Source organism: Hydra vulgaris, chromosome 02 (genome assembly GCF_038396675.1).
Source record: "Hydra vulgaris chromosome 02, alternate assembly HydraT2T_AEP".
Taxonomy (NCBI): Eukaryota; Metazoa; Cnidaria; class Hydrozoa; order Anthoathecata; family Hydridae; genus Hydra; species Hydra vulgaris.
Genome location: NC_088921.1, coordinates 53,477,911 through 53,503,684, shown reverse-complemented (window position 1 = coordinate 53,503,684; position 25,774 = coordinate 53,477,911). Strand labels below are relative to the sequence as shown.

The following is a 25,774-nucleotide window of genomic DNA, read 5'->3' as shown; positions in this document are numbered from 1 at the left end:
TCAGTTTTTTTTATTAAACAAAAACCAAACATACTTGATAAAAATTCTGCAATCGTTTAAACTTTCGTGTATAAATAAAGTACTTCATTCATTAACGAACCTAAATAATTTGTATTATAAAACAATACTTTAAAATGATACACATTTAAATAAAAAAACACAGTATAAATAAAAATAATAACTAAAAATGATATGAACATGCATGAATATACATGAGTTATATTTTTTTATGAAAGTACTACCCTAAAAAATCAAAGTGTCAATCATTTCATCGCTTAATCATATTTGATTTTTTGAACATAAAAACTGATAATGCTTTTTCGAAATTCATACTTGCTGGCCGTATAGATAATATATAATCATATTTTTTTAAAAGTGATCTAATCATGAGCTACTACTTTCAAATAACAGTATTTCTTTTTGAATTTTATAAGTTATATTTTACCTTTATATTTTGTGTTCGTATAGCCGCCAATCTTTTTTCCATCTCTTCATCTAATTTGTTCATTTTAATTGTTTTGACATTATTCTACTCAAGTCTGCTGCTGTTATTATATTTGCCGAGTATAAACACTTTATCAGGTTTATCATAATTTTTTTATTTTTGGTACTTGTATTTGGTAGAAAAACTTCTGGAACTTTTTATAAAGTAACCTAGCCACGAAGAGAAATTAAGCTCCTTAACGGTGTTCTCCTCTCTTAAATTCGGTGACTCAAAGCATTATACAATTGCTTTCCGATTTTAGATTGTTGTTCATTTATTTTTGTCAACATAAACTTTTATGCATTGTCAGAAGAAATTAAAGTTGCGTCTTTTCGACAAAGTGCTACCACAGTTGCTTTATTGGGAGTACTACTAAATTTCATCTTAATTGAATCATCGATGTTGGAATCCAATTCTAAATCGAGAAGTGCCTTTTTAGCACAATAATTTTTTTTAATTTTAAGTTCTCATTTAGGCTGCTATATCGGATTTTGCAATCCATGATTAAATGGATGATCTTTCTAAACTCAATTTTTACGTACTGTAAAAAGTTGGGAACCATTTAAACATTTTTATAATTTTAATTAATCCAATACTCAGTTTCATAAGCACTTTAGTCTTTTTTTGTAAAAAAAATATTTTTGTTGACCTTGAAAAGTTTTAATTTAAGGACTTTTTGAAATGACGGATTCAATTACATCTTGCCACTAACAAAACCTCCGGATATTTGTATATTTAATTTTGTCTTGCCCTAAATTATTCGGTTGGTTTATATACATTTGGTTTTGTGTAGATTCATAATTATGAATCTGCATATAATCCATATATTATTTTTAATAATTTATCTTAGATCTGTTAAAGATTTATTATTAAAAACAATATGTAGATTAATCTATATATTTTATTTAATAATATATCTTAAACAGAACGTTGAACAAGCATAGCATTTGCGTAGGAAACGTAAAATCTGCAACTAAACTAAATTGTTCTTAACGCCTTTTCAATTATTTATATGTATATTTGTAATGATTATCTTGGCTTATCAGTTGATCTATGTGACTTTGCCAGTATATAAGGATTAGCCTTTGACGAATTATAAAATAAATATATAAAACTCTTGTAAAATAAGAAACGATAACAGGAAAGTCAAACAAACTGATCAAACAGCCAGTTACTCTTTACTCTTAAAGAATAACAACTGCTATTCTTTATGTTAAACAGGTTATGAATACTTAATAAAATAGATATATTAGAAACTAAAATAATTACAATCCCTATCTTCTATAAGATAATCCCTTGTCTATGAAATAATTATTCTTTACTTTCCATAGGCTGTTACAGCTTTAATAGTTAAAACGAAGTAGTTATAATATATTTAAATAATTTAATAAAATGATTTATTTAAAAAAACTGTTTGTATACGTAACATTAAAACTGACAATTAAATGGCAATAAACCATTTTAAACTAGTTGTATTAACTCTACGAGGAAATTTAATCAAACAAATTTAACAATTGGTCATCAATCATGTTGTCTTAGTTAATCAAACAAGTTTAACAATTGGTCATCAATACTTCTATAATACGAAGTACTGAGCAGGTTTTTCGTTAACTGAATTAAATATTTTTTCATTATTTGTTCGATAGTAGGAATTAAAGATTTCGGACTATTATTTTTTTAGTAAAATTGATTGATCAAAAAACCTTGTTAGGTTATGCAGAAAACCATTTTTAAAATACTTAAATATTAAAAATATTAAACTTAAAAAAAAGTTTTTTTTTATTTGTTATCATCTTGTAAACTGACTTGGTTTCAGGCCAATTATCATCATGATCATCTTGCTATTGATAACATGTAATCCAGTAGAACTTGTTACATGTTATGATATCTCGTTGGTATTACTTTCTAAATGAAGACTAGAAGAAGTGAACTTCCGGTTATCAGCACTATTTAATATCTATAATATCATTAATTGTATCAATTTTTATATGTTATATAGTTTGAGTTGTCTTAGTTACAATTTACCTCACCCATAACTTACTATATGCGCTTTTTGTGGTTCGTTTAAAACACTGGTGTTCATTTACTATATATATGTTTTAAAGTACTGCTTACAAAAGTAACTTTTTTTAACTACTTCAAGTAAGGTCAGGTTCAGGATCATCGCAATCATTGTGTACTGGTATGATATAATTCAGTCAACCTGGACCATAAAACTATAAGTCCTGCTGCCTTTTAGAATTTATTTTTCTGGGGAAAAGCTGGAAGAAACAAACTCTAGCTTAAATTACCCCTTAGGTCTTGAGCTCTTGGTTGGTTAAAGTTAGTGTCTTGATAAAAATACTCATCTTGTAATGTAAACCTGTTTTACATTGTTTCCTGCCTAGAATGATGAATGCTGTCTTGAATGGTGAATGACTCTGCTCATCAATATTTGCTTGTGCCTTTATAGTTTGCATACATAAATTGGGCCGACCTACATAAAATAAGCGCAAACGTTGGTCGTTTTTCCTGATGCAAATACAACGTTTATTCAATATCATATGTTTAGTAGGGTAGGGTGCAGTAATGTGGGTCTAAGTGGTTACGTAGGCCTAAACAACATTTATCAGTTTTTCAAAAAAAAGATTTTAGGTAGAAGTTTTTCTCTGTTTATTTATAGGTGGTTAAACAGCTCTCTAAATTTAAATAATTAGCGTACTATTTATAAATGAAAAAAAAAGTGTATTTATTATTAAAAATGGCGCATTCATTTTAAAAGAGATTTATCGAAAACCTTAAACTTTAGAAAAAGGGGGCCGAAAAGCGGGGTCTAACACATAGAAAGAAGAAAAATCTAGAAAGAAAATTACTTGATAGTTAGGTTCAATTAGTTTTAAGACGGAAAGATGCATTGTTTTTTGAAATAAAAAATATTTTTGGGTAAGGTGATCATTAAAAATGGGAGGATATCATGTTTTGAATTAAAACTAGTAGATAACGCAGTGTAGCAGTTTTGAAGGATTGCACATTGAATTATTATTATATAGACTTGTTGTTTTTTTAGGACAATGAATCTCTAATGTGTATCACAAAAAAATTTTGAATAATTTTCAATTAAACTTTTGCTAGAAATTCTTCTTTAAACATAGTTTTATCATGCTTTGACTTTTATATGTACTTTGACTTTTGAATTTGAATATTATATATTCAATTTGAAGAATTATAATATGATTTATTCTAAATATTAGGAAAATTCGTAAACCACAAAAATATTCTGCATTTCTTGGAAATTAGCTAACAGAGGTAAAAAAATATATATATATATTCATTTTGCGTTTCTAATTTAGGGCTTAGAACGAGTAAAGTTTTATTTGCGTTTAAAACATCTATGAAAGTACTATAAGTATATAAATTTAAATTTAATACATACTCAATGACTGCAGTCACATTTTACTATAAGTTGGTATACTTCATTGAAAAGACAAAATTGTAATTTAGACCCACATTACCCCACTAAATAGGGTAAGGTGGGTCTATACAATACAACTCAAATCAGCGCTCCTTAGCCATTTTTAAAAACTATGCATAAACTTTTTTTTATGTAGTTTACTAAGAATATTGTCTAATCATGGTTTTTAGATATTTTAAGATTTTTTTTCAAAAAAAGGTTGTTTTGCTAAACATGTTTTTTGCCTAAAGTGAGAAAAATAGGTAAAAATAAGCTCAGATTACCCCACCCTACCTTAATGATTGCAACTAAAAACAGCCTGCGCATGTTTATTGGTCCAGCATATGTAAATTGGTTGTTTTTACTAACTGAACTCAACTTTGATTAAGTGTATATAACCTAACGTTGATTCAATGCATAAAGAAAAAAATTAAAAAACTTAAATAAAGTTTTCTATAAATATTAAAATATCAAATTAAAAGCTATTGCTATTCAGTATTCTATTAACTAAAACACTATTCTCTGGTGCTTACTATCAGTTTGTTTTAAATAAAACTACTAAAATATTTTAAAAGATATAGATGCAAGCAAAAATTAAAAATCTTTTTGAGTGGTATAGATATTTATCTGGCAATAATAACATTAATGCGCGTTGTGTCAAGTTAGTTTACAAAGCCATCTACAACTAGAGTGAATAAATTAATATTATGTAACAAAAATAGTGATGGTTTAGAATTTGGCAAATATACGAATAAACAATATAGTAAAGTTATGCAAACTTTTGCCAGGTAATTGCTAGCCTTCCAAGCTGACTTTTCATAAGTCTCTCGAGCCTAATTTCTGAGATAAGATACTAGATTTAGTAAACTAGCAATAATGGCGGTTAGCATAAGACAACAACTTTTTATTTTGATTTCTCGCAATAATTAAAAGCCCATTGTTTTCAAAAGAGTTATTCTTGTATAAAAGATTTAAAAAAATGATTACCATTAGATATAGCAGTCTATTACAAACAAACCATTCGTTTACTTCTTCGTTAACTACTTTTAAGATGGTTTTAATATCCCTATGTATCGCTGTCTGTTTGGTAAGCGTTCTTTAAACCATAATAAGTTGTTGTTTTTTATTGTTTATTGTTCAAGTTTTTTTAAAAGAATGACGCGGTTGACCATGTCATAGGGTTTAAAAAGATCAATTAAGATTCCAATGTAAAACAGCTTTCATTAAAGGCATTGGTTACATGCGTTAGTAGCCCTGTCAAAGCATTGAATGATTTCAAATTTCAAATCAGTTAAATGATTTTTTTTTATAGCCATGCTTGTTTTACAACATGTTATTTACTGTTAAGTAGCTCTTTCTATTATACATTAAACGTTTGAGCATATTAAGAAAGCATGGTAAAACTGATATTGGTCTGTAATTTGAAGAATCCTTGTCATCACTAGACTTAAAAATAGGCTAGACTCAATGCGATTTTTAATTATTTTGGAACTGTGCCAGATTGAAGAGAATGATTAAAGATGTGATGTAAAGAGGTTTTTGTAATATGAAAAACTAATTTTAAATCATTTATGCTTATATAATTGAAACCTGCACTTGTGTTATTTTTAGACCATCTAGAGCAGATCGCAACTCCTTAACATCTTGTTTAGGTTTTCCCATGACCTTACTATACGTTTTTAAATAAAAATTGTATGATGAAAGATGACTTGATGGAATATTTTCAGTTAAGTTTGGACCAATAAGAAGATAAAAGCTGTTTAGATTTTCAGCTATAAATGACTTGTTGTGTAATATTTTACCATCTACTGAGAGATTTTTTGGCTGAATATATATTTAATTATTTATGAATAAAATATTCCTTTTTTTTTTTTGCTAATTTAATTATGTCTGTTATTTTTGCCTTTTTAAGTATGTCTTTTTTGAATAGTAAATTTTTTTTGAGTGTTGTTTTTTTAAATATATTTTTACCACGTTTGTAGTTTGTTTCATTTTTGAGAACTTTCTGTATAATTTTTTTTCTATGATTTTAACAAACCTTTAGTCATCTAAGGAACTTGAAGTGACTTGGTATTTACAAAAAAAATTTCTCAAGAAACGCTTTTTTATATTTTTTGCAAAAAAAACTTGAGAAACAGATCAAAGGCGTTGTTTACCTCATTCGGTTGCATTAAAAGATCCCAATCAACGTTATATTTAAAAGGTCTTGAGATTTTTTTTAATAGTTTTTACTGATCTGCATCCTGTATATCATAGATTTAAAAGAATTATAACTAATTGTTATATTTTTATTTTAAAAAAGTAGGAAAATGATCCGACGAGTCTGTTTTAATTATAACTGTGAAAGCAGTTGTTACAAAAATTGTTAGTGATTATAACCCAACATAAATTCAACGTTGAATCAACGCCTTGTGCCCACTAGGAGTCATCTGTTCTCTTTATATAAGAAAATTTAAATTATTAATTAAAATTTAACAATTTTCATTATAATTTAAATAACCAAAAAATAAATTGAGCTAGATTTAAAAACTTTAAAACAAAAACGCGGTACCCAAAAGTAATTTAAAAAGTTTATAATACTCAATAATCCCAATAATTTGTAAAAAAAAATAATTTTTGAAAGTTTCATTTTTTATACATGATATAAAAACTTACAATAGCGATGGAAGATATTTCTTATCGATGCGGAACGCCGGAATCTGTTTCTACTCAGCATTTTTATTTTGAATAGTTTATATTTTTCCTGTAACTATATTAAATATTTTATTTGTAGCTAAAATAAAAACGTTAGCTTCACAGGTTTTAGTTACAACCATAATCAGCATTAAAAAAAAAAAACTATATATACTTGTGCTAATAACACAATATTATTAGATAATATTTATCATTCCACAGATAATACTATTAGTAATGTTTTAAGTCATTTCTCAAGATTTATTGCATACATCAAGTTTATCTAAATAATCTGTTATGAGAAGCGAAAGTTGCATTAATAAATAACAGCTATAATGTGCGATAATAAATATAGCACTTATGTTTACTGTTGTAAAAAGATGTACTCGATAAACAACAGTTTCGTAGGAAAGGTTTAAACAAAATAATTTATGTACTTGGGAATTAACTTTTTAAAATGGGAACTCAATATTAGGACAAAGTGGGTATTTTTCGAAAAAGTTTAATGATTGTACAATTGAATAATATCACGGTATGCATCAAGTTTTAATTTATAACAACTTTCTTATTTTTTACTTATTTGATTTTCCATTGGTTACTTTTTCTAAAGAGCACTCAACATTTGAAAAGTATTAACTTAAATAATAAACATTTTTACAAAGGCAATGGTTTTAATGTGAATCCTTCTTTAATCCTAACAAACTGAAATATTTGTTTTGTGTTTTAAGCATTAATGTTATTATCGATATATTTTTGTTGGGACTTATTGTTAAGTGTTTTTCTTCAACTATCAAAGCACATCGTTTATTATTACTTTTTTAATCTTAATGGAAATTATTTATCAACGTGCATTTATCTAATAGATTTATTTGTTCCAGTTTATCTAGCTAAATCTTCTTAGTACAACTGAAGTGCTATATTACGCAACTTTAACGCTGGTAACTAACACACTAAACGAAATAATTTAGGCAACTTTAACGCTGTTATTTACTAATGCATTTTTCACTTACGGATTAATTTTAGTGACAAGACCTATGTTGCTGTTTTTTTGAGTTTCCGCGTTTTTTATTGCTTTAAAAAAATCTTTATTAGAATTTATTTATTTTTTAAACAAAATCTGCTTTTTTATTTTTTTAACAAAAATCATATTTTTATAACGATTGTAATAAAATAAAGTAAATAATCTTATCTTTATTAAATAATATTATATATAATATTAATAATATTAGATAATATTATATTATCTAATGCAAAAAATTGCCCATAGAGGGTTTTATCAAAAAACCTTACGTACAATTAATAAAACGAGCTTAAGGTAGTCGTATACCAAAAACTTAAAATAATAACTTGAGTTGTTTTTATTAGTTCATGTTAAAATTTATTCACGATATTTCTATCAGGGTCAATATTGTTGACTAAGGGTCTTGTAACCATTAAAAAATAACTTTAAACTAAAAAAATAACTTTTAAAAAAAGTTATTTTTTTAGTTTAAAGTTATTTTTATAAAAAAAGTTTTGAATCAAATTTTTGCATTTTTTTTCAAACTGATGATTTTTTATTTGATGATAAATCAGATCCAGATCTAAATTATTTTAACGGAGCTGAAGCTCTTAAAAAGTAATTGCAATTACTTTTATACCAACGAAATAAAAGTATTTCTTAAACTTGATAATTTAAACGCTTTGCATTTAAACATAAGAAGCTTAAAAAGAAATTTTGATAATTTTTGTAATATAATTGAGGAAAAATTGTTAAAATCTTTAACGTAATTTGCTTAACCGAAACGTGGTGTAATGATGATGATGCTTGTGCTAATTTTAATTTGCAAGGTTTTAATTTGATACCATTAGCGCGAAAAATTAAGAAACGCGGAGGCGGTTCGTTTATTACGTAAAGAAAAATTTTAAATTTTTTATCAGGCATGACATGAGTGTTTCTGACAACAATATAGAGTTTTAACTATTGAAATCTAAACTAAAAGAACCAAAAACATTTTACTTAGCTGTTGCTATCGGCCACCATCTGACGTAATTGAAAATTTTAGTACATTTCTATTTCACAACATAATTAAAGTTTTCCGATATTCTTTTTAATACTAATAATAAAATATTGCCACATACAAACCAATATCACGTTAAACGTATTTTTAGTGAAGCAAATTTGACATCATCTAAGGAACAACTATCTTTACTACATTGGGAACATATTAATATTCTAGATAATGTAATCTTAGTCAACAACAATTTTTTTTAAACATTCTTTGTTGAACGAATCAAATTTCCCACAAATAAAAATTAATCTAAAACCAAAAAACAATAAATCACCATGGATTACCAAGGAACTGAGAAAAAATCTTCAAAAGTTAAACAAAAACTATACAGTCATGGACAAAAGTTTGCGACCACTGCGATTTTTGCATATTTGTTAATGCATTCTACTTTAAATTGCTTTTGGGCTACTTTAGTGCTACAATTTTGTACCAATTTGTGCTAATTGTCAATTAGAGTCTAAAATTGATGTTTACATGTTTATTTTCAGTTATAACTGAAATATTTTGGAACATTTTATATTACGGAGACCTTATTTGAAGCAGTACTAGTTAAAATGGTACGTTGTAAAGAACTGTCATCTGAAAAGCGAGCTCAGGTCGTTTTTTTGTACAAAGAGAACATTTCTATAAGACAGATAGCCAAAAAGCTCGGTATTTCACATTCCACTGTTGTAGCTACTGTAAAGAGAAATCAAGAGCTGAAAAGTTTTAAATCCCGTTCACGCGCTGGGCGCCCGAAGGTTACAAGCAACCGTATGGATAATCCTATAATAAAGGCAGCAAAAAAATCACCAAGAGCATCCTCAAGTGCTATTAGAGGCAAACTGCCTGGATCACCATATAAGAAACCAAACAGTCGGACAATACGCAGACGATTATTTGATGCAGGCTTGAAATCTTACCGACCAGCACGGAAGCCGAAGCTTTCACCAAAGAATATTTGCGATCGCATAGCGTTTTGTCAGAAGTACAGGCAGTGGACACCAGCCCAGTGGAAACAAGTGATGTCTTCAGATGAGACAACATTCACGCAATTCTACTCATTTTGTAGACATGTCAGACGCCCACCAAATCAGAGGCATAATCCAAAGTACGTTATACAAACAGTCAAACAGGCTCCAAAAGTTATGGTTTGGGGAGCAGTCTCTAGTAGCGGTCGTGTTGGCATTTGGATTATGCCTAAAAATACAACGATCAATGGTGCTGTTTACTTGAGTATACTGATAGATAAGCTGCCACCATTTGTACCAATACATGGCATCACTCATTTCCAGCATGATGGCGCACCTTGTCATGGTACCAAGGCTGTTAAGGACTGGCTGCGTTCTGAAAACATCCCGCTACTGGAACCTTGGCCAGGCAACAGTCCAGATCTCAATATTATTGAGAATGTTTGGACTGTAATGAAGCAGAAGATTGTTGCACATAGCCCAAGTTCTGACGATGACCTCATCAACTGGATTAAACGCGTGTGGGTGCAGGAGATTACGCCGGACTATTGCAAGAAACTGTGTGAATCGATGCCAGGACGTATTGAAAATATTCTCAAAAATAAAGGATTTCATTGTAAATACTAAAATATGAATAGACATGCTGTTTAACCTGTATAGTGTGAATAAACACTAGAAATATATGTACTGATTTATATTTTACTACTTGTTTTTCTAAATTTTGAGTGTTTTTTGTAAAAAATTGTAGTGGTCGGAAACTTTTGTCCATGACTGTATATTAAATATTTAAAATAAAAATCAGTAGAAATTAAAATTATTTATAAAAATCACGCTACAATCTTTGAGCGACAAAAAAAAAATCTTAAATATACTATACTAATTTGCTAGAAAAATATAAACTAAATTCTAAACGCACTTGGGAAATCATTCGAGAAATTACAGGCAGTAACAACAAAAATATCTTTGCCCTAATGATTAAAATAAACAAAGAGTTCTTGATTAATCAAGAAAAGATAGATGCTGAACTAAATAAATATTTTGTATCTGTTGGCCAAAACCTAGCCAAAAAAATTCAACCAACTACCCAGTAAACATTGAACAGTTGGTAAATAGGTGGCCATATCCTAATAACCAACTATTAGCTACAGTTGGGCCAACAGTTGGCTATTTAGTTGGTACCGTGAAAAAAACGTAACGCTTTTATCAACACTTAGCCAACTGTTTTATAAACTGTTGGCAAGGTGTTGGGCCGTTAATGGTACATTAACGGCCCAACACCTTGCCAAATTGTTTGCTCGGCACCAGAAAAAAAAATTTTTTGTTGACCTGTGTAATAATACAGTAATAATCATTGTAATAACAACTGTAGTAATAACAATAACAACTACAACTACAATAATAACAGTAGGAATTTACAACAGTAGCAATAATAAAAAAAAATAGCAGTAAGCAACCCTTAATAGGGATTATGAGTAATTAAATCATTAATAACAAAAACACTTTTATAACTTGATATATTATTTAAAAAATTAAATACAAATTTATCTATAAATAATATTTTATTTGACTCCCTACCAGCAATATCATTGCTTATATTTAACGACATAAAAACTGCATTAACATCAGTTAAGTTCTTTTTAAAATCTGTCACAACACAGGTACCAGAAAATGGAAGTCAAGTAAAGCCTGCAAAAACCTAAAAAAAGAAATAAAATAAAAAGTCATAATTTTTCATTAAAAAAGTGTTATTAGCATTTTATTGTTAGTAGAATTAGGATAATAATATAACAGAAAATATAAAGAATAAAAAATAGCTATAACAGCCTAGGTCTATCAACACAAAACACAACAACAATAGCGCATAGCATAAAATATTTGTAAGCACACAATACTGTCTCCCGAGTAATTAAAAAAGTTTTATTTATTCTCCCTCTCATCTAAGAGAGAGAGAGGGAGAGAAAGTGTTTCCAAAGCAGCATGTTAAAAAAAAGTAAAAAACACGCAATAAATAGTAGTAACTGGTTTTATTATGTTACCAGTAAACAAAATTATTTTTACCTTCGTTTTAATTTCCAGCATTTCTTAATTAAGCTCCAGCTTCGCTCTAACTATTGACTAATGAATAATAGAGTAAATTTCACATCATATTAAATTTACAAAATTAAAACCATGTTTCAACAGTAAGCAAACTAATCAAGTGATGACAAAGGCAACTAAAAAACAAAAGAACATAATTATGTTTGAAATTGCAAAAAAATTTAAAATCATTTAAATTCAAAACTGTTATTAATTGTTACTATAAATAGTAAACTTTATACTTTGCTTTGTTCTAAATTGTCTAAAGTAAAATCAAATTAACAGACATTAACACTGCTTGACACTTAATTCTGGCAAGTAAGTTTTCTGCTCGCTGAGTAGCATTTCTTACATTTCCACAACGATTAATTTCATCTTGCCTAGACCTATCTCTTTTACTTAAATACAACTATTTTCAAGTTGCCTATTAATATTTACATTAATAACTTCTTTGAGCCTAACATTATCCACTTCAATTTCACTATTATCATTTAACATTGCCAGTAACCAAATATGCCATGGCCTAGGGGCCCTGCAAAAAACAAAATTAAATTTGAATTTTTGGAAAGTCCATACATTTTTATTAGAAAGTAACTGTGTAAAAAATTTTACTTTTTTATTTTTCTAAATATTTTCGTGATTAAAAAAAAAAAAAATATTTTAAGACGAAAATTAAGCAAAAAGCATTTTGCAACATTTTGTTCATTAGTATAAATAATAACTTTAATGAACAATCAACTCAACAATTTTATTTAACATTTGACATTTTTTTAATAACAATACGTTTTTTTATTAAAAGTTTAACCGAGAACCTTCTAAAATATTATTTTCTAGAATTACTTGGTTCTTATCAACTTATCAAACCAAGAAAATAACTATAATTAGGGCTGTTTTTCTAATTAATTAAGGTTTACAATAGTAGTGAACATTATTTATTTGCAAAACAGCCTGATTAATTTTCCAAAAACGGTAGTTAATAAATTATTTTTTTCATTATTTGTGCATAATGTTTTAAAATATTCGATTTAAAATAAAATGAATGTGTTTATTTTAAGAAAAATTTACACGCTTTTATGTAAAATGTCTCAGTAATTGAAGAAAGTAATTGTTTTAAATTTTAAATTGCATCAAACTTAAGAGATATTTTAGACGCTTTTAAGTAAAGTAAATAAGCGGGGAAAAAGTAATCATAAATTTTTAACGTTTGTTTTCCTGTTTATTTTTAACAAACTTTCGCTTATTTATGTAGGCAAACTTTCGCTTATTATGTAGTTATTTTACTTAATTTTAATAATAAAAAATAGTGGAGTGTTATCTATTAGTAAAATCAGTGCTCGTAAACAATAGCAATTAAATTAATTAAATGTGTTCATTTTCAGAACTTTTTAACAGATATGGGAAGAAGCTATGAAAGTGGAGCTGCAAAAAGAAAGAAAAAAAAAAAAGAAAAAAACATAAAGAAACATCGAAAACTTGATAGTTTTTTATTAAAAGCAAAATGTCATGGTAATTCACCAACTTTAGCTAAACTTGCAAACTGTGGCATAAGTAAAGAGGCAAAAATATTGTATTTTGTAGAGGACTCAATTAATGAAACTCAAACTTTAAACGAGCAATCAAAACTCAATAAGGAGAGAGTATGTTTCCCTATCGATTTGCCATTTAATAGGAAAAGTGATCCAGGACTTTGGGAAATTCTTTCAGCTGAGGATATACAATTTTGGATAGAGAACGGTCCGTTAAAATGTCAAAATACAGATTATGACTTTGAATCCGCTAAAATGATGTATCAAGATCATGATCGATATTGCTCAAAAAGCTTGTTAATGGGGAAAAAAGTAAATGGTGAAACATTTAAAAGAGAATGGCTCATATATTCCACAGCATTAGATTGTGTATTCTATATTGTCTGCAAGCTTTTTGAACCCCTTAAAATGTGCTTTAGCTTCAACAGGACATAAAGATTGGAAAAATTCAGGGGCATAAATTCAGGGACATGAACACTCATCAGACCACAGAAAAGCTTCATTAGCATACTTTCACAGAAAAAATAACAAGGTTTTTTTAAATGATCAACTTCTCAACAAAATTCGCAAAGAAAAAAAACTACTGAAGAGAGGTTGTAAGAAGAGTTATAGCTGTAATTTGCACATTGATCGAAAAAAACTTAACTTTTAGAGGTTCAAATGAAAAATTTGGGTCTGAGAGCAATGGGAATTTTATTGGTCTGCTTGAGTTGATTGCTCAGTTATTTATTGCCTTTATTGGCCAAATACAAAAAAAAATTATGGTGACAGTGATTCTGGAAAAACAAACCACCTCTCAAAGAATACATATTTTGAATTCACCGTATTGATGGCAAGAAAAGTTTTGCAATCAATCAGCGACGATGTTTTGAAATCTAAGTATTATGAATAATCAGTAGATTCAACACCTGATGCGAGTCACAAAGATCAACTATGTGTGATCTTGAGGTACATTGATCAAATTTCTAATGTGCCTATTGAAAGATTTGTCAACTTCATTCACATCGATAATCACACCAGGGAAAATTTAGCAAATGCAACCGTGGACTTTTTAAACGTAAAATTGAACTTGGAAATCAGCAACTGCAAAAGCCAGTTTTATGATAACTCAAGCAATATGACTGGAAAATATAAAGGAATGAAAACTAGAGTTTTGGAGTTCAATAAGCTGGCAAAATTCTTATCATGTTCAGGTCATTCTCTTAACTTGGTAGGAGAGGCTGTTGTAGATTGCTGCATCGAGGGAATCAATTTTTTTGGTTTTGTTCAAGAACTGTACAATTTTTTCTCTGCTTCTACAAAGTTGTGGCATGTTTTGAAATAGTTTGCAAGTAGTTCATTGAAATCATTATCAAATACTTGGTGGAGTGTTCATGCTGACTCGGTCAAAACCATTCACCAGAACTAAAATAAATTAATGGAAGGATTGGTCAAAATCATTTAGTGTGAAAGTTTTGAAACATAAAACAAGAGCTGCAGCTGGAAATTTACTATCGAAAATGGAAACTTTTGAATTTGCTTTACAAACAATAACATGTGATCAAATTTTGCAACGAATGAATGCTGTTTCCAAATCATTGCAAAGTGCAACTATTACTCTAGATACATGAGCTGAACTTTATTCATCTCTTGAAGATTATCTTCTTGGATTAACTAACACATTTGATTTAATAGAACAAGATGCAAAATTACTGTTACCAGACATAGATTATTTACAAAAGAGACACCGTAATAAGAAAGCGCTACTAGGTGAAAACCGATCAGAAGAACCTTAATTAAATCCACGTGAAGAGTTTAAGACAAACGTTTTTTTAAAAACTATCAATAATCTTATTACAAATTTAAAAGAAAGAGCTCAATGCTATCAGGAACTGAATAACAAATTTATATTTTTATTAGACACGAGATTCAACAAAGATAAGCTGAAGACATGCATTAATCGTCTGGTGAAAGACTACACGGAAGATATTGATGATAATTTATATGCAGAAATTGAACATCTACATCTATACTTAAAAGAATATTTTAATACTCAAGTTCTTGAATTTTCCCATTTGTTTTTGTACAAACTTATAAAGGAAAAACAAATGGAGGCTACATTTCTAAATACTGAAATCTTTCTTAGGATTTTTAAATGTTTCATGATATCCAACTGCTCTGGAGAAAGGTCATTTTCGAAATTAAAATTAACAAAAAATGATTTGCGATCAACTATGTCGCAAAAAACGTTAAATAATTTTGCATTATTATCAAGCAACGCAGACAAAATGAAATCAATCATTATAGATTTATAAAGATTTTGTTAATGAAAAATACAGAAAAAAGATTATGTAGATTTTATAAAATATTAAAAAAAAATTGAAATAAAACTTTTAATTAGCTATTCTAGGATTATATTTTTTTAAACTAACATATTACTTCTAAATATGGGGTCGCAGGCTTATTTTTGGCCTAGGGCCCCTAAAACTGTAAATCCGCTCTGCCATTAACATTACTATTGTTAAAGCTGAATAATAAAAAAATGTAAAAGAATCTTACAAATTGTGATCTTTTCTAATCTAAGACTACATCTAAACTTAAGATTTATTGAAATCCATATCTTTTTATGTCTATATACATATGTCGTTTAATAAAAATATTAAACAATATTTATTTACATCAATTATTTTTAATTTAACAAAGAATCTAGACTACAATGCACAAAATTATTTAAGTAAGTGATCAACAAATTACTGACTGTAATTTCCATGTTAAATACATAAAATATATAACTAATATAAAATAAATCCAATATAAAATAAATAAAAAAATAGTAAACTTACTCAAATCAGTACCAGTTATACTGTGTGAAGTGACTAAAAAACACTTCAGTTCTTTCCAATTGCACTAAAAAATGGCTTTCAGCTCTTTCCAATTGCACTAAAAAATAAAACAAAACTTGCTTAGCTAAGTTGCCTAGTTCTTAAGAATCTGAAAACAAATAAGTAAAAAACCAAGAACAAACAAACATTTATTTATTAAAACTACTATATTTAAACAAATTAAATTAAACAAAGAACAACATCAATTCTCCTTAAAGGCTAAAAAAAATTTTCAGCTTAAATTTGTTTGCAGACCTTGCTTGTAAAAGCATGTGAATAAGAAACACATTTAGAAAAGCCTAGAAACTACTTAAAAATGACATAAGCAACATTGAAGTTTAGACATCAACTGGACTAGTTATTAGTAGATGTTTTTAAAAAATTAATACAAATTTACAATACTTTGTTCTTCTATATCGCATAAATCCATCATATGATAAATATGAAATGAAAAAATATAACAAATAAGTAAACACAAAGAAAAAGACATCATATATGAATTGAAAATCAATGCATTGATAGATTATTGTCAATAGCAATAAGGACATAGAAGTAGTCATTTAGGGAAGTGCTAAAAATAATACCATATAAGCTATACCTACATTTATAGATTCAGTCATTCTCAAACACAAAATGCATACATATAAATTATTATATTATAACATATATATATATATATATATATATATATATATATATATATATATATATATATATATATATATATATATATATATATATATATATATATATATATATATATATATATATATATATATATATATATATATATATATATGTATATATATGTATATATGTATATATCTGTATATATGTATATATATATATATATATATATATATATATATATATATATATATATATATATATATATTTATGTGTGTGTGTGTCTAACTATCAAAAAATAATGGCAACATATTTACATTAGGAACCATCAACTCACTGGAAACATCAATGAAAATGAAAACATCACTGGAAACATCAACTCAATGAAAACATCAACTACAATGTTAGCAACTAGCTGGAACTTTTTCATATAATAATCAACAGCTTCAGAATAATTTTCTTTTCTAGTCCAGTAAAAATAGTAATAGCCTTTCTATGTTTTTTTTTAGTTTTTCTATTCTGCTATTGTGCAAGACTGTCATTTCTGTATCTGAATCATATCATTCATAATTATTACTGATATAGTATGTATTAAATATATATTATATTATAGTATATATTAAATATATAATATACTATAAATATAATATACTATAAATAGTATATTAAATTTAATATACTATAAATATATTATATATGTCTATATATTTTTAGACAAATATTAGTATATTAATATATGATATACTCCAAATACATAAAAAAGCAATATATTATATTATTATATGATATAAAGCTTTTTAATATGTAATAATGTAATAATATGATTGGACTGGGCAAAAAACATGTATTATTGATTTAATATATAATAAATGTTATTTTTACATCGATACTTTATAAATGTATTATTAGTACTCATATCCAAAATATATAAAAATATAGAAAGTATAGAAAAATCACATAAATTTTTTAATAATTATTATTATTGGCTTATAAAAACGAATATTTAATATCCTTCAGTACCCCACCCCCCTTCTCCCCCAAACAGAAGTCGGAAAAACAAAATTTAGGTACCAAAAGTGAGGGTAAAAATAGAGTATTTGCTAGTTAAAATAAATTCTTGAAATTTGGCACGTGCATAGAAAATGTATAAACTTAAAAAAAAGAATAGGATAGAAAAAAAAAAGATAATATCTTCAACAATTACTAAGCACAAGAAGTACAACACACTTTTTGATATTAATAAATAACACTTTAACTTTCGTCAATATAATAAAAAAAAACTCTTTAAAAAAGTTATAAGTTATATAAATGAAAACATTGAAAATATTATATTATTTTAAATGTTTTCATTTAAAAGTAGAACAAATCATCTTAATCAGAGAAAACATTGTCTTGTTGGAAAAGTTGGCAAAAAAATTCTAAATTAATTTTTGAAGTTTTTTAAAGTTGTTTACATTTGACAAATGTCATTTGTGTCTATTTGTCAAAACCATGCTTACATTTTTTTTTTTTACTTGGATTTTAATAAATTTGTTTTCAAAAATTGTTAAATTTCACGAGAAGTGAGACCGAGAACGAGACGTGACGAGAAATTTAACATATATATTTAATATATATATATACATATATATATATATATATATATAGAGAGAGAGAGAGATACATATATATATATATATATATATATATATATATATATATATATATATATATATATATATATATATATATATACATATATCTTGTACTGATTTGGGTAAGCAGTGTGACATCATACTGAAAGTCTGCTCCCGGGGACTAATAATTTTTAAATCTAATCTTTAAAATAGAGCGAAACTTTTTTCATTTCACACTAAGGTTTCATCAATGAAGACTCATCAGAAACCTTATATAACAGTGCCGTGACTACTAGATCCTAGAACCCCCCTCCTTCAAAAGGGCCCTAATATTCTTAAAAATTTTTCCAATAGATAATACTAAATAAAAAAAAAACCTTACATTTGTAGAAGGGCCCCTAAATTTGCAAATGAGCTCCCTGCTTTTATATATATATATATATATATATATATATATATATATATATATATATATATATATATATATATATATATATATATATATATATATATATATATATTTATATATATATATATATATATGTATATATATATATATATATATATATATATATATATATATATATATATATATATATATATATATATATATATATATATATATATATATATATCAGAATGTAAACTAACCCTGTGGAGTCCCATCAAAAGTGGTATTCCCAAATGCTCATAAAATAAAAATAAAAAAAAAGTCCTTTAGAAAAAAGTGGTGGTGTTGCTTATTAAGTCTTACTGCAAAGTCTATTTCAAGAAGTACATGTGCTTTGTCAATTTAGTTTTTCAAAATATTGAAAAGTCGTTTGCGTCAAATCCTTACAAAATTTTGATCGAGTATTAGGGTCTTCTAGTTACTGTTTTTGTTTTTTTGTTTATCTTTTATTAATATTTTAATAATATTTATATTAGTATTTATTTTTTTTGTTTATATCAACTGAATTAGGTGATCACATTGACTATTATCTTTTTTTACTCATCGGCATCGACTAAAATTTTTTTTTACCTATCTACTACTTTTTCTCGACTTTTTTAATGAAAAAGCTGCTGAAATATAGGTTAAATACAAAAAATATTTTATGATTATAACAAAAAGGTACTAGAAATTTATTCAACAAAGAAAATAGATTCTTTTACTTTACTGCTCGCTTGTATTAAAAGAAATTCATGTACACGAATGCCCACCAGTGAAAAAGAAATATATATTTAAAAGAATACTCATAAAATGAAAGCAGCAATGATATATTAGGGTTAAAATATAATCAAATATATAATTCTTAATAATAATTAATACATACTGATTAAAATAATATAAAAATATATAATTCTTAATAAAAAAAGTTTAATTTGCCGTTGTGAAGCCTATTTAATTTTGTGTTGATTTTGTATTCATCTTAGAAAAATGTTACAGTATTTTTTTTAATGTTACAGTATATATATATATATATATATATATATATATATATATATATATATATATATATATATATATATATATATATATATATATAATAACTAAAAAGCTGCAAATTTCTCAAACATAACCTATTCGTCACAGGATTCGTCTGCTTTTTAAAACCTTTTTAACTAAACCATTTTTTTTTGTAATTTCAAAACAAATATCACCTTCATTAGCTGAAACAAAATATTCTAAACGTTAATAATTTTAAATTGTAAACAGTAAATAATGTACAACTTATACATAATACTATGTATATTATGATATTATTGTTAATATTACAAGCGTACAATTTTAAATCAAAGTTAATAAAAATCAATGATTAGAAAACGAGGTAGATTTTTTGCATTTATATGTAAACACTTAGTATTTATATCTCACGGTGGGTAAACTTCGTTAACATCAGTCATTTTGCTTGCATAAAATATAGAAAAATCAATGGAAAAGAGTGGATCTGTAAAAACGATTTAAAAGATTTAAATTCCCTATATATAACCTATCCATAACAATATTTGCCTGTTTGCTCTTTTTAAATGTTTCTGACTAAACCAATGTTTTGATTAAACTCAAAGCAGTTATTACCATCAATAGCAGAAAGAAAACTTAATATTTTGATCATTTTAAAAATGCAAACAGTCTCTCAATGGAATAGTTACTTTATGTTTAATATTTACTGGAGCATATGTTAAACATATATATTAAACTTTGTAAATTTATTTTTTTTTTAATATAAAAAAATTCTTTTATAATGGTAATAAATGAAATTTTAAAACAACGTCTTTTTAATGGAGTTTCACAATGAAAAAATACACCGAAAAAAAAATTTCTCTTTAATTTCAATGCAAATATCATGCATACAAAAAATATAATGCATAAAAATTAAATTTTTAAATTTATTTCACGCACAATACGAATTATAAATGGCAACCATCAAGTATGCTTTGTTATGATTTTTTTTCATCATCAGTTTAAACCTTTTGGGAAAACTTAACCTTATGGGAAACCCGTCAAATCTCCAGATCCTTCGGCCCTGATAAAAAAAAGATAAAACCCAATCAAACAAATTTGCTTTATTTTTTTAACCATATGGGGCCCGTCCGGAAACCAGAACACGTTAAAATCCCGTTCCCGTAAGCCCAGACAAAAACCATACGGTACCCGTCTGTCAATGTTGACTGGGAATGTATTGTTTATTGACCAACTCTAATTTGTTTAGTCCTACGTTTTACCATATGAAGAACGGTTCGTATCTTTTATTCTCAAGCGTGCTAAGTGAATAAAAACTACTGTTATCTTAATATTTATATTTGTAATATTTTAGAAAGTGTCTCTATTTGGTTTATATGTGAATCTCCAAAAAATGTCAATGTTTCTGAGATCACCTTTAGTGAATAAAAACTTGTTGTTATCCAACTGATCTCAACCCTCACTTATTAGTGTATGTATTTATTTTGAATTAATTTGCTCCGCAACTAATCAAACTAATTAGATCTATGAATCTGGAATCTTTCACATTGACTCATCTTTTCTAACTTTATAACAAATGCTGCGACAAACTGTTCCAAAAAACTATTAGTTTTAACATTGAAAAGATTCAAAAGTGTTGTTTGTTTATCAGTTACGACTATAATGGCTGTGAATTTGATAGACTCAATTATGTCAAAGCTTTGGGTTCTTTGGATGAATTGACATTCTTTTCTCTTGTTGAATATCTGAGCTGTGTTATAGTCCTGATAAAAAAAAGTAGTTTATTGTTTTTTAAATTGCTTTTAACACTTTTTAGAACGTTTTTAATTTAATACAGGTAGAGTTCCCTTAAAAACTACGCAAATTTTTAAAATGGGGTACAATTGTTACAGGTCAACTATTTGAAAATTTTTTTTTCAATTTGAAAATACCTAATAATGGGTTTTTCTTTCCTGGAAGTCATTATTCTTGGTTTGCCATATTTGGTGAGAATTAGCACTGTGAATTTTCTAATTTTTTCACAGATTCCCCTTAAAAACTACAAGGAACATAATTGTATTTATATGGATGAAAAATTTCTGAAAATTGTAACTTTTTTTTTTATTATGTCATAAATCCGTGTAGTATGATATACAAGGAGGCTGACTAACTTAGTCCAACAAAAAATAGCATTTATTCTTTTTCTACCAGCAGAAATCTTTAAGATTTCTGCTGGTAGAAAAAGAAGTAGAACAAAAACAAAGCCAGAAACTCGAGCTGAAGCAACAGTTTACAGAAAGGACATAAGAGCTAAAGAAAATCAAATATCAGAGGCAGTAGATTGGTGCACAGAAAATAAAAAACGAGGACAGGCAGCATTAAAAACAGGTAAGTTTCCTTTAATTAAAGATCGTGGTACAATAGACAGAAGGTTAGATGGAAAAGTCAAGAATATAAAAAAGGAACATTTGAGAGTGTTACATCCAGATGATGAGAAAGAAATAGTTTGTTTTATCAGAAACAAAAACAGAGCCCACCAGGGACTCTCTAAGAAAGAAGTTTCTGAAATTATTTTGGATGTGCTGAAAATCAGAGATCATTTGAACAAAAATGGAAAAGGTGGAAGAAAGTTTTTAAAACTATCACCAAGTGGAAAAATGGCACTACAAAATAGAAAGTAAGGAAGTTAATCCTTTACATTGATTTTCTCTACATCCCAACAGGTAGAAGGGTACAGTAGATATAAAATAGATGTAAAATATTGAGCATTTTTTTCCAATTATTTAGACTTGGGAAATCATTTTGGAGAAGATGGCATGCTGAACATGATGATATTGTCATTAAGAGGCAAGGCCGAGTTAAAATGAACAGAGCCCTAAATTGTACTAGGGAGATGGCTACAGCTCATCTAGGTAAAAATTTTGGTATCACATTTTTTTAGTTTATCCTGAATATAAAAAGATTTATTGTTAATTTCATTCTTAAGTGTTTTCATTCTACAACTTGGTTTTTATACTTGAATAAGTTTATATGTTTTGTACGTTGATAACTTTTGTAACTTGATTTTATTATTAATTTTATAACTTTTTTTAACCTAGATGCCTTGGCTGACGAACTGATTGCTTGTAGAATAATGAAGAACTATAAAAAAATAAAAAAAGGTGTATGGGTCGGTGGTATTGCAACAGAAAGAGTTTTCAATCATGATGAAACACCACAGTTTATCAACTGCGGTGTAGATGGTACAACCGCTGGGTTAGTTTATGCTGGCAAAGGAGAGACATGTAAAAAATGATTCGCGAAAACAGAGAGAGCATAACTATAAACCCATTTGTTTCAATATCAGGTGAGTCAATTTTAACAACTAAAATTGTTGCTTTTATAGTATTATATTTTTAAAAAGTGAAATATAATGTTTATATTTTTAGGAGTGGTTTCATTGTGTCAGGTAATATTTGCTGGCAAAGGCATAACGAGCCAGATGACACCACAAAAAGCTGTCAGTAACATCAAAAATTTGATTATCTCAACGACAGAAAGTGGTTCGCAAGACAACTGTTCATTATTGGCTGCGTATAACAAGCTTGATAAACATCTCACCGAGCAAGGTATAGAGCGCCCAGTTGTGCTTCTATCAGATGGTCATTCATCACGTTTTGACTTTAAAGTTCTTAATTTTTTGCGTGAAAAGCAAATTAATTTATTTGTGTCTCCGCCTGATACTACTGAAGTTACACAGCTACTTGACCAAGCACCTAATCAACAGCTCCATCGCTATTATAATAACACGCGAGATGAACTCTATTCCTCTTTCCAGACAATAAACCGAGAAAGATTCGTGAATATCCTAGGAACAATGTGGAACAATTGGGCATCTGCTGCCAATATCGTATCAGCTGCTAAGAGAGTTGGTATAAGTAAGAATGGTCTTAATGTTGATGATATGCAACAGGATAAGTTCGAACAAGCAGCTCTCCTTATTGATAAAACTGATGATGTTTCTCTAACATCTGCTACTCCTAAGAAAACAAGAAATGTGACATCAAAAGATGGACCCTTAGCAACAACTCCAAGATCTCAGTCAAAAGTAGCGCAAACGAAAGGACGGTATGGTTCAGCCGAATATTGGAAATCAATGTATGAAATGTCCCAATCATTTATCGAGGAATCATATGAAAAAAGCCTTAATTTAGCAGAAGTGCCTGGGTTACTTTCTGTAAACCGGGTTAAACCCAAGGAGGTTAATCAAACAAAAACAACAAGGGTCACTAATGTGCACGGATCTATGGAGGCTCAAGATGTGCTTTCAAAAGTGGCTTCTCTCGAAGGAGAAAAACAGAAGAAAATTTGTGATTCAGAGGAGAAAGAGAAACATAAGCTCCAAGAAAAAGAACTGTTTTATCGTTGCAAACTGCAATGCTCTTGTGTAAAAGAATGTCTTGCAAAATCTTTAAAGGAGTGTTCGCAATGTCATTCTATTCTTAAATCTGTATGTAGTAAAATGGCTTGTCGCATTGATAACAAGAAACCGGCAATGATTCTTCCTGCATCTGCATCATCATCATCATCCAAATCGTAAATAAAAACACAATACTTTTGTTCTGAGTCAAACATTTCAAATTTTAATGACTCATTTATGTTTTTTAGATAAAATGTTTGTTTATTGCATGTCTCTTTTTCAGAACTATTTTATGCTATTCCAAATATACATTGTTATTGTGTTAAGAAGTATATATATATATATGATTTTTTATGGTCATTTTATGTTATTCAAAGAGTATACTATTATTGAATTAAATATATACATTTCTTATTTTTTTCTTACTTCTGTTTATTCAACATATACATTGTAATTGTATTAAAAGCTAGATTTCCTATTTTACAGCTAGTGACCCCTTAAAAACTACATCCATAGCACTGCGAATAAAATGCAAAATAAACATTTTTAGGTGTTTGTAAATTAGTTTATATTATATTGGTGGATTAGAACAAGTCTAACATTATCTAGAAATAAGACAACTGCAAACTTAAAATTAAATTTTTATACAGTAAGGGGTCATTATGCATAAATTCAACCATTTTAAAAATAAAATATTCACAATGTATTCACTTTTTTAGGATTTTAAAATAGTAAAAGAGGTAAATTTTTAATTAGTTTGTAATCTAGGATGTTTATAGATACTGATTCAATCATTGTTTAATAATTTCATTGAAATTAGTGGAACCCAGAGCTGAAAGTTTCTACATGTAGTGTTTAAGGGGGTATGTGTTTTTAAGGGAACTCTACCTGTACAGATGCATATGCAACGACCTTTTTTTTTTTTTTTTTGTAATTCACCTCCCCAAGGTTGAGAAGGCCACTACAGATGAGGAGGTTACTTGTGGTTATATCTCTCTAAACTCGATAACTCAGAAACACGAACCTAGACGAACAAGGCCGCTGCGTGGAGAAACAAGTTAAGCGCGGTACTACCAGGGACGTGGTGGGAATCGAACACATATTAAATACTTAGAATATTAGAAACTGTTCGTTAAGTATCTTTTTGACAAAAGTAAAAATAATTAATATAAAACTCGCTAATAAAAATCAAATAATAGATTATTCATAAAAATTTAATTTTTAAAATGTGAAATAATTATTTCAGTCATTTTGAAATACGTCAGAAACTTTTTTCATATCTTTCTATTGTTTAAATAAAAAATCTAATGATATGTTGTGTAGGGGGTCGTCCATAAAGTAGGGGAGATGGGGGCGCATTGATCGCCGTAGCAGTGTTTTGAAAATTGCGCAGAACCTGAAAGAGATGTAAAAACTTATTAACTACGAAACACATGTAGAACTATCTAGCTTTTGGAATATATAAATATTTTGATTTAAAAAAATGATAAACATGAATAATTTTAACTTTTAAACAACCCTCTCAAAAGATCAATGTACCCCAAACTATGGGGTACTATGATCTCCGACTTGGGGCACATTGATCTTATATGCGTAATATTATCTAAACGTTTAACACTTCTATAACTAAATCTTGTAAATAATTTAGTCAAAGGGTAATA

General features: G+C 27.5%; 2 protein-coding genes and 1 long non-coding RNA gene across 4 annotated transcripts in view; 1 reads left to right on the top strand and 2 right to left on the bottom strand.

Moving 5' to 3' along the window:
- Window positions 1-6,756, bottom strand: part of LOC100200022 (choline dehydrogenase, mitochondrial) — a 111,836-nt gene extending 105,080 nt beyond the window's left edge. For both annotated transcript variants that reach the window (XM_065791372.1, XM_065791370.1), the window contains exon 1: window positions 6,570-6,756. In XM_065791372.1, coding sequence (XP_065647444.1) covers window positions 6,570-6,630 — 61 coding nt within the window. In that variant the 5' untranslated portion in view covers window positions 6,631-6,756. The remainder of the gene's footprint in view (window positions 1-6,569) is intronic.
- Window positions 6,757-11,088: 4,332 nt separating this feature from the next.
- Window positions 11,089-16,686, bottom strand: LOC136077032 (uncharacterized). The gene is made up of 3 exons (XR_010636781.1): window positions 16,013-16,686; window positions 11,647-11,801; window positions 11,089-11,284 (listed from the first exon to the last, which is right to left on the bottom strand). It is a non-coding gene; the product is annotated as an uncharacterized LOC136077032 (long non-coding RNA).
- A 5,253-nt stretch (window positions 16,687-21,939) lies between these two features.
- LOC136076548 (uncharacterized) lies at window positions 21,940-24,404 on the top strand. The gene is made up of 4 exons (XM_065789882.1): window positions 21,940-22,391; window positions 22,502-22,626; window positions 22,813-23,060; window positions 23,143-24,404. Exons 3-4 carry the CDS (start codon window positions 23,006-23,008, stop codon window positions 24,291-24,293), a joined length of 1,206 nt encoding a protein of 401 aa, XP_065645954.1. The 5' UTR covers window positions 21,940-22,391; window positions 22,502-22,626; window positions 22,813-23,005; the 3' UTR covers window positions 24,294-24,404.
- Window positions 24,405-25,774: the final 1,370 nt, after the last annotated feature.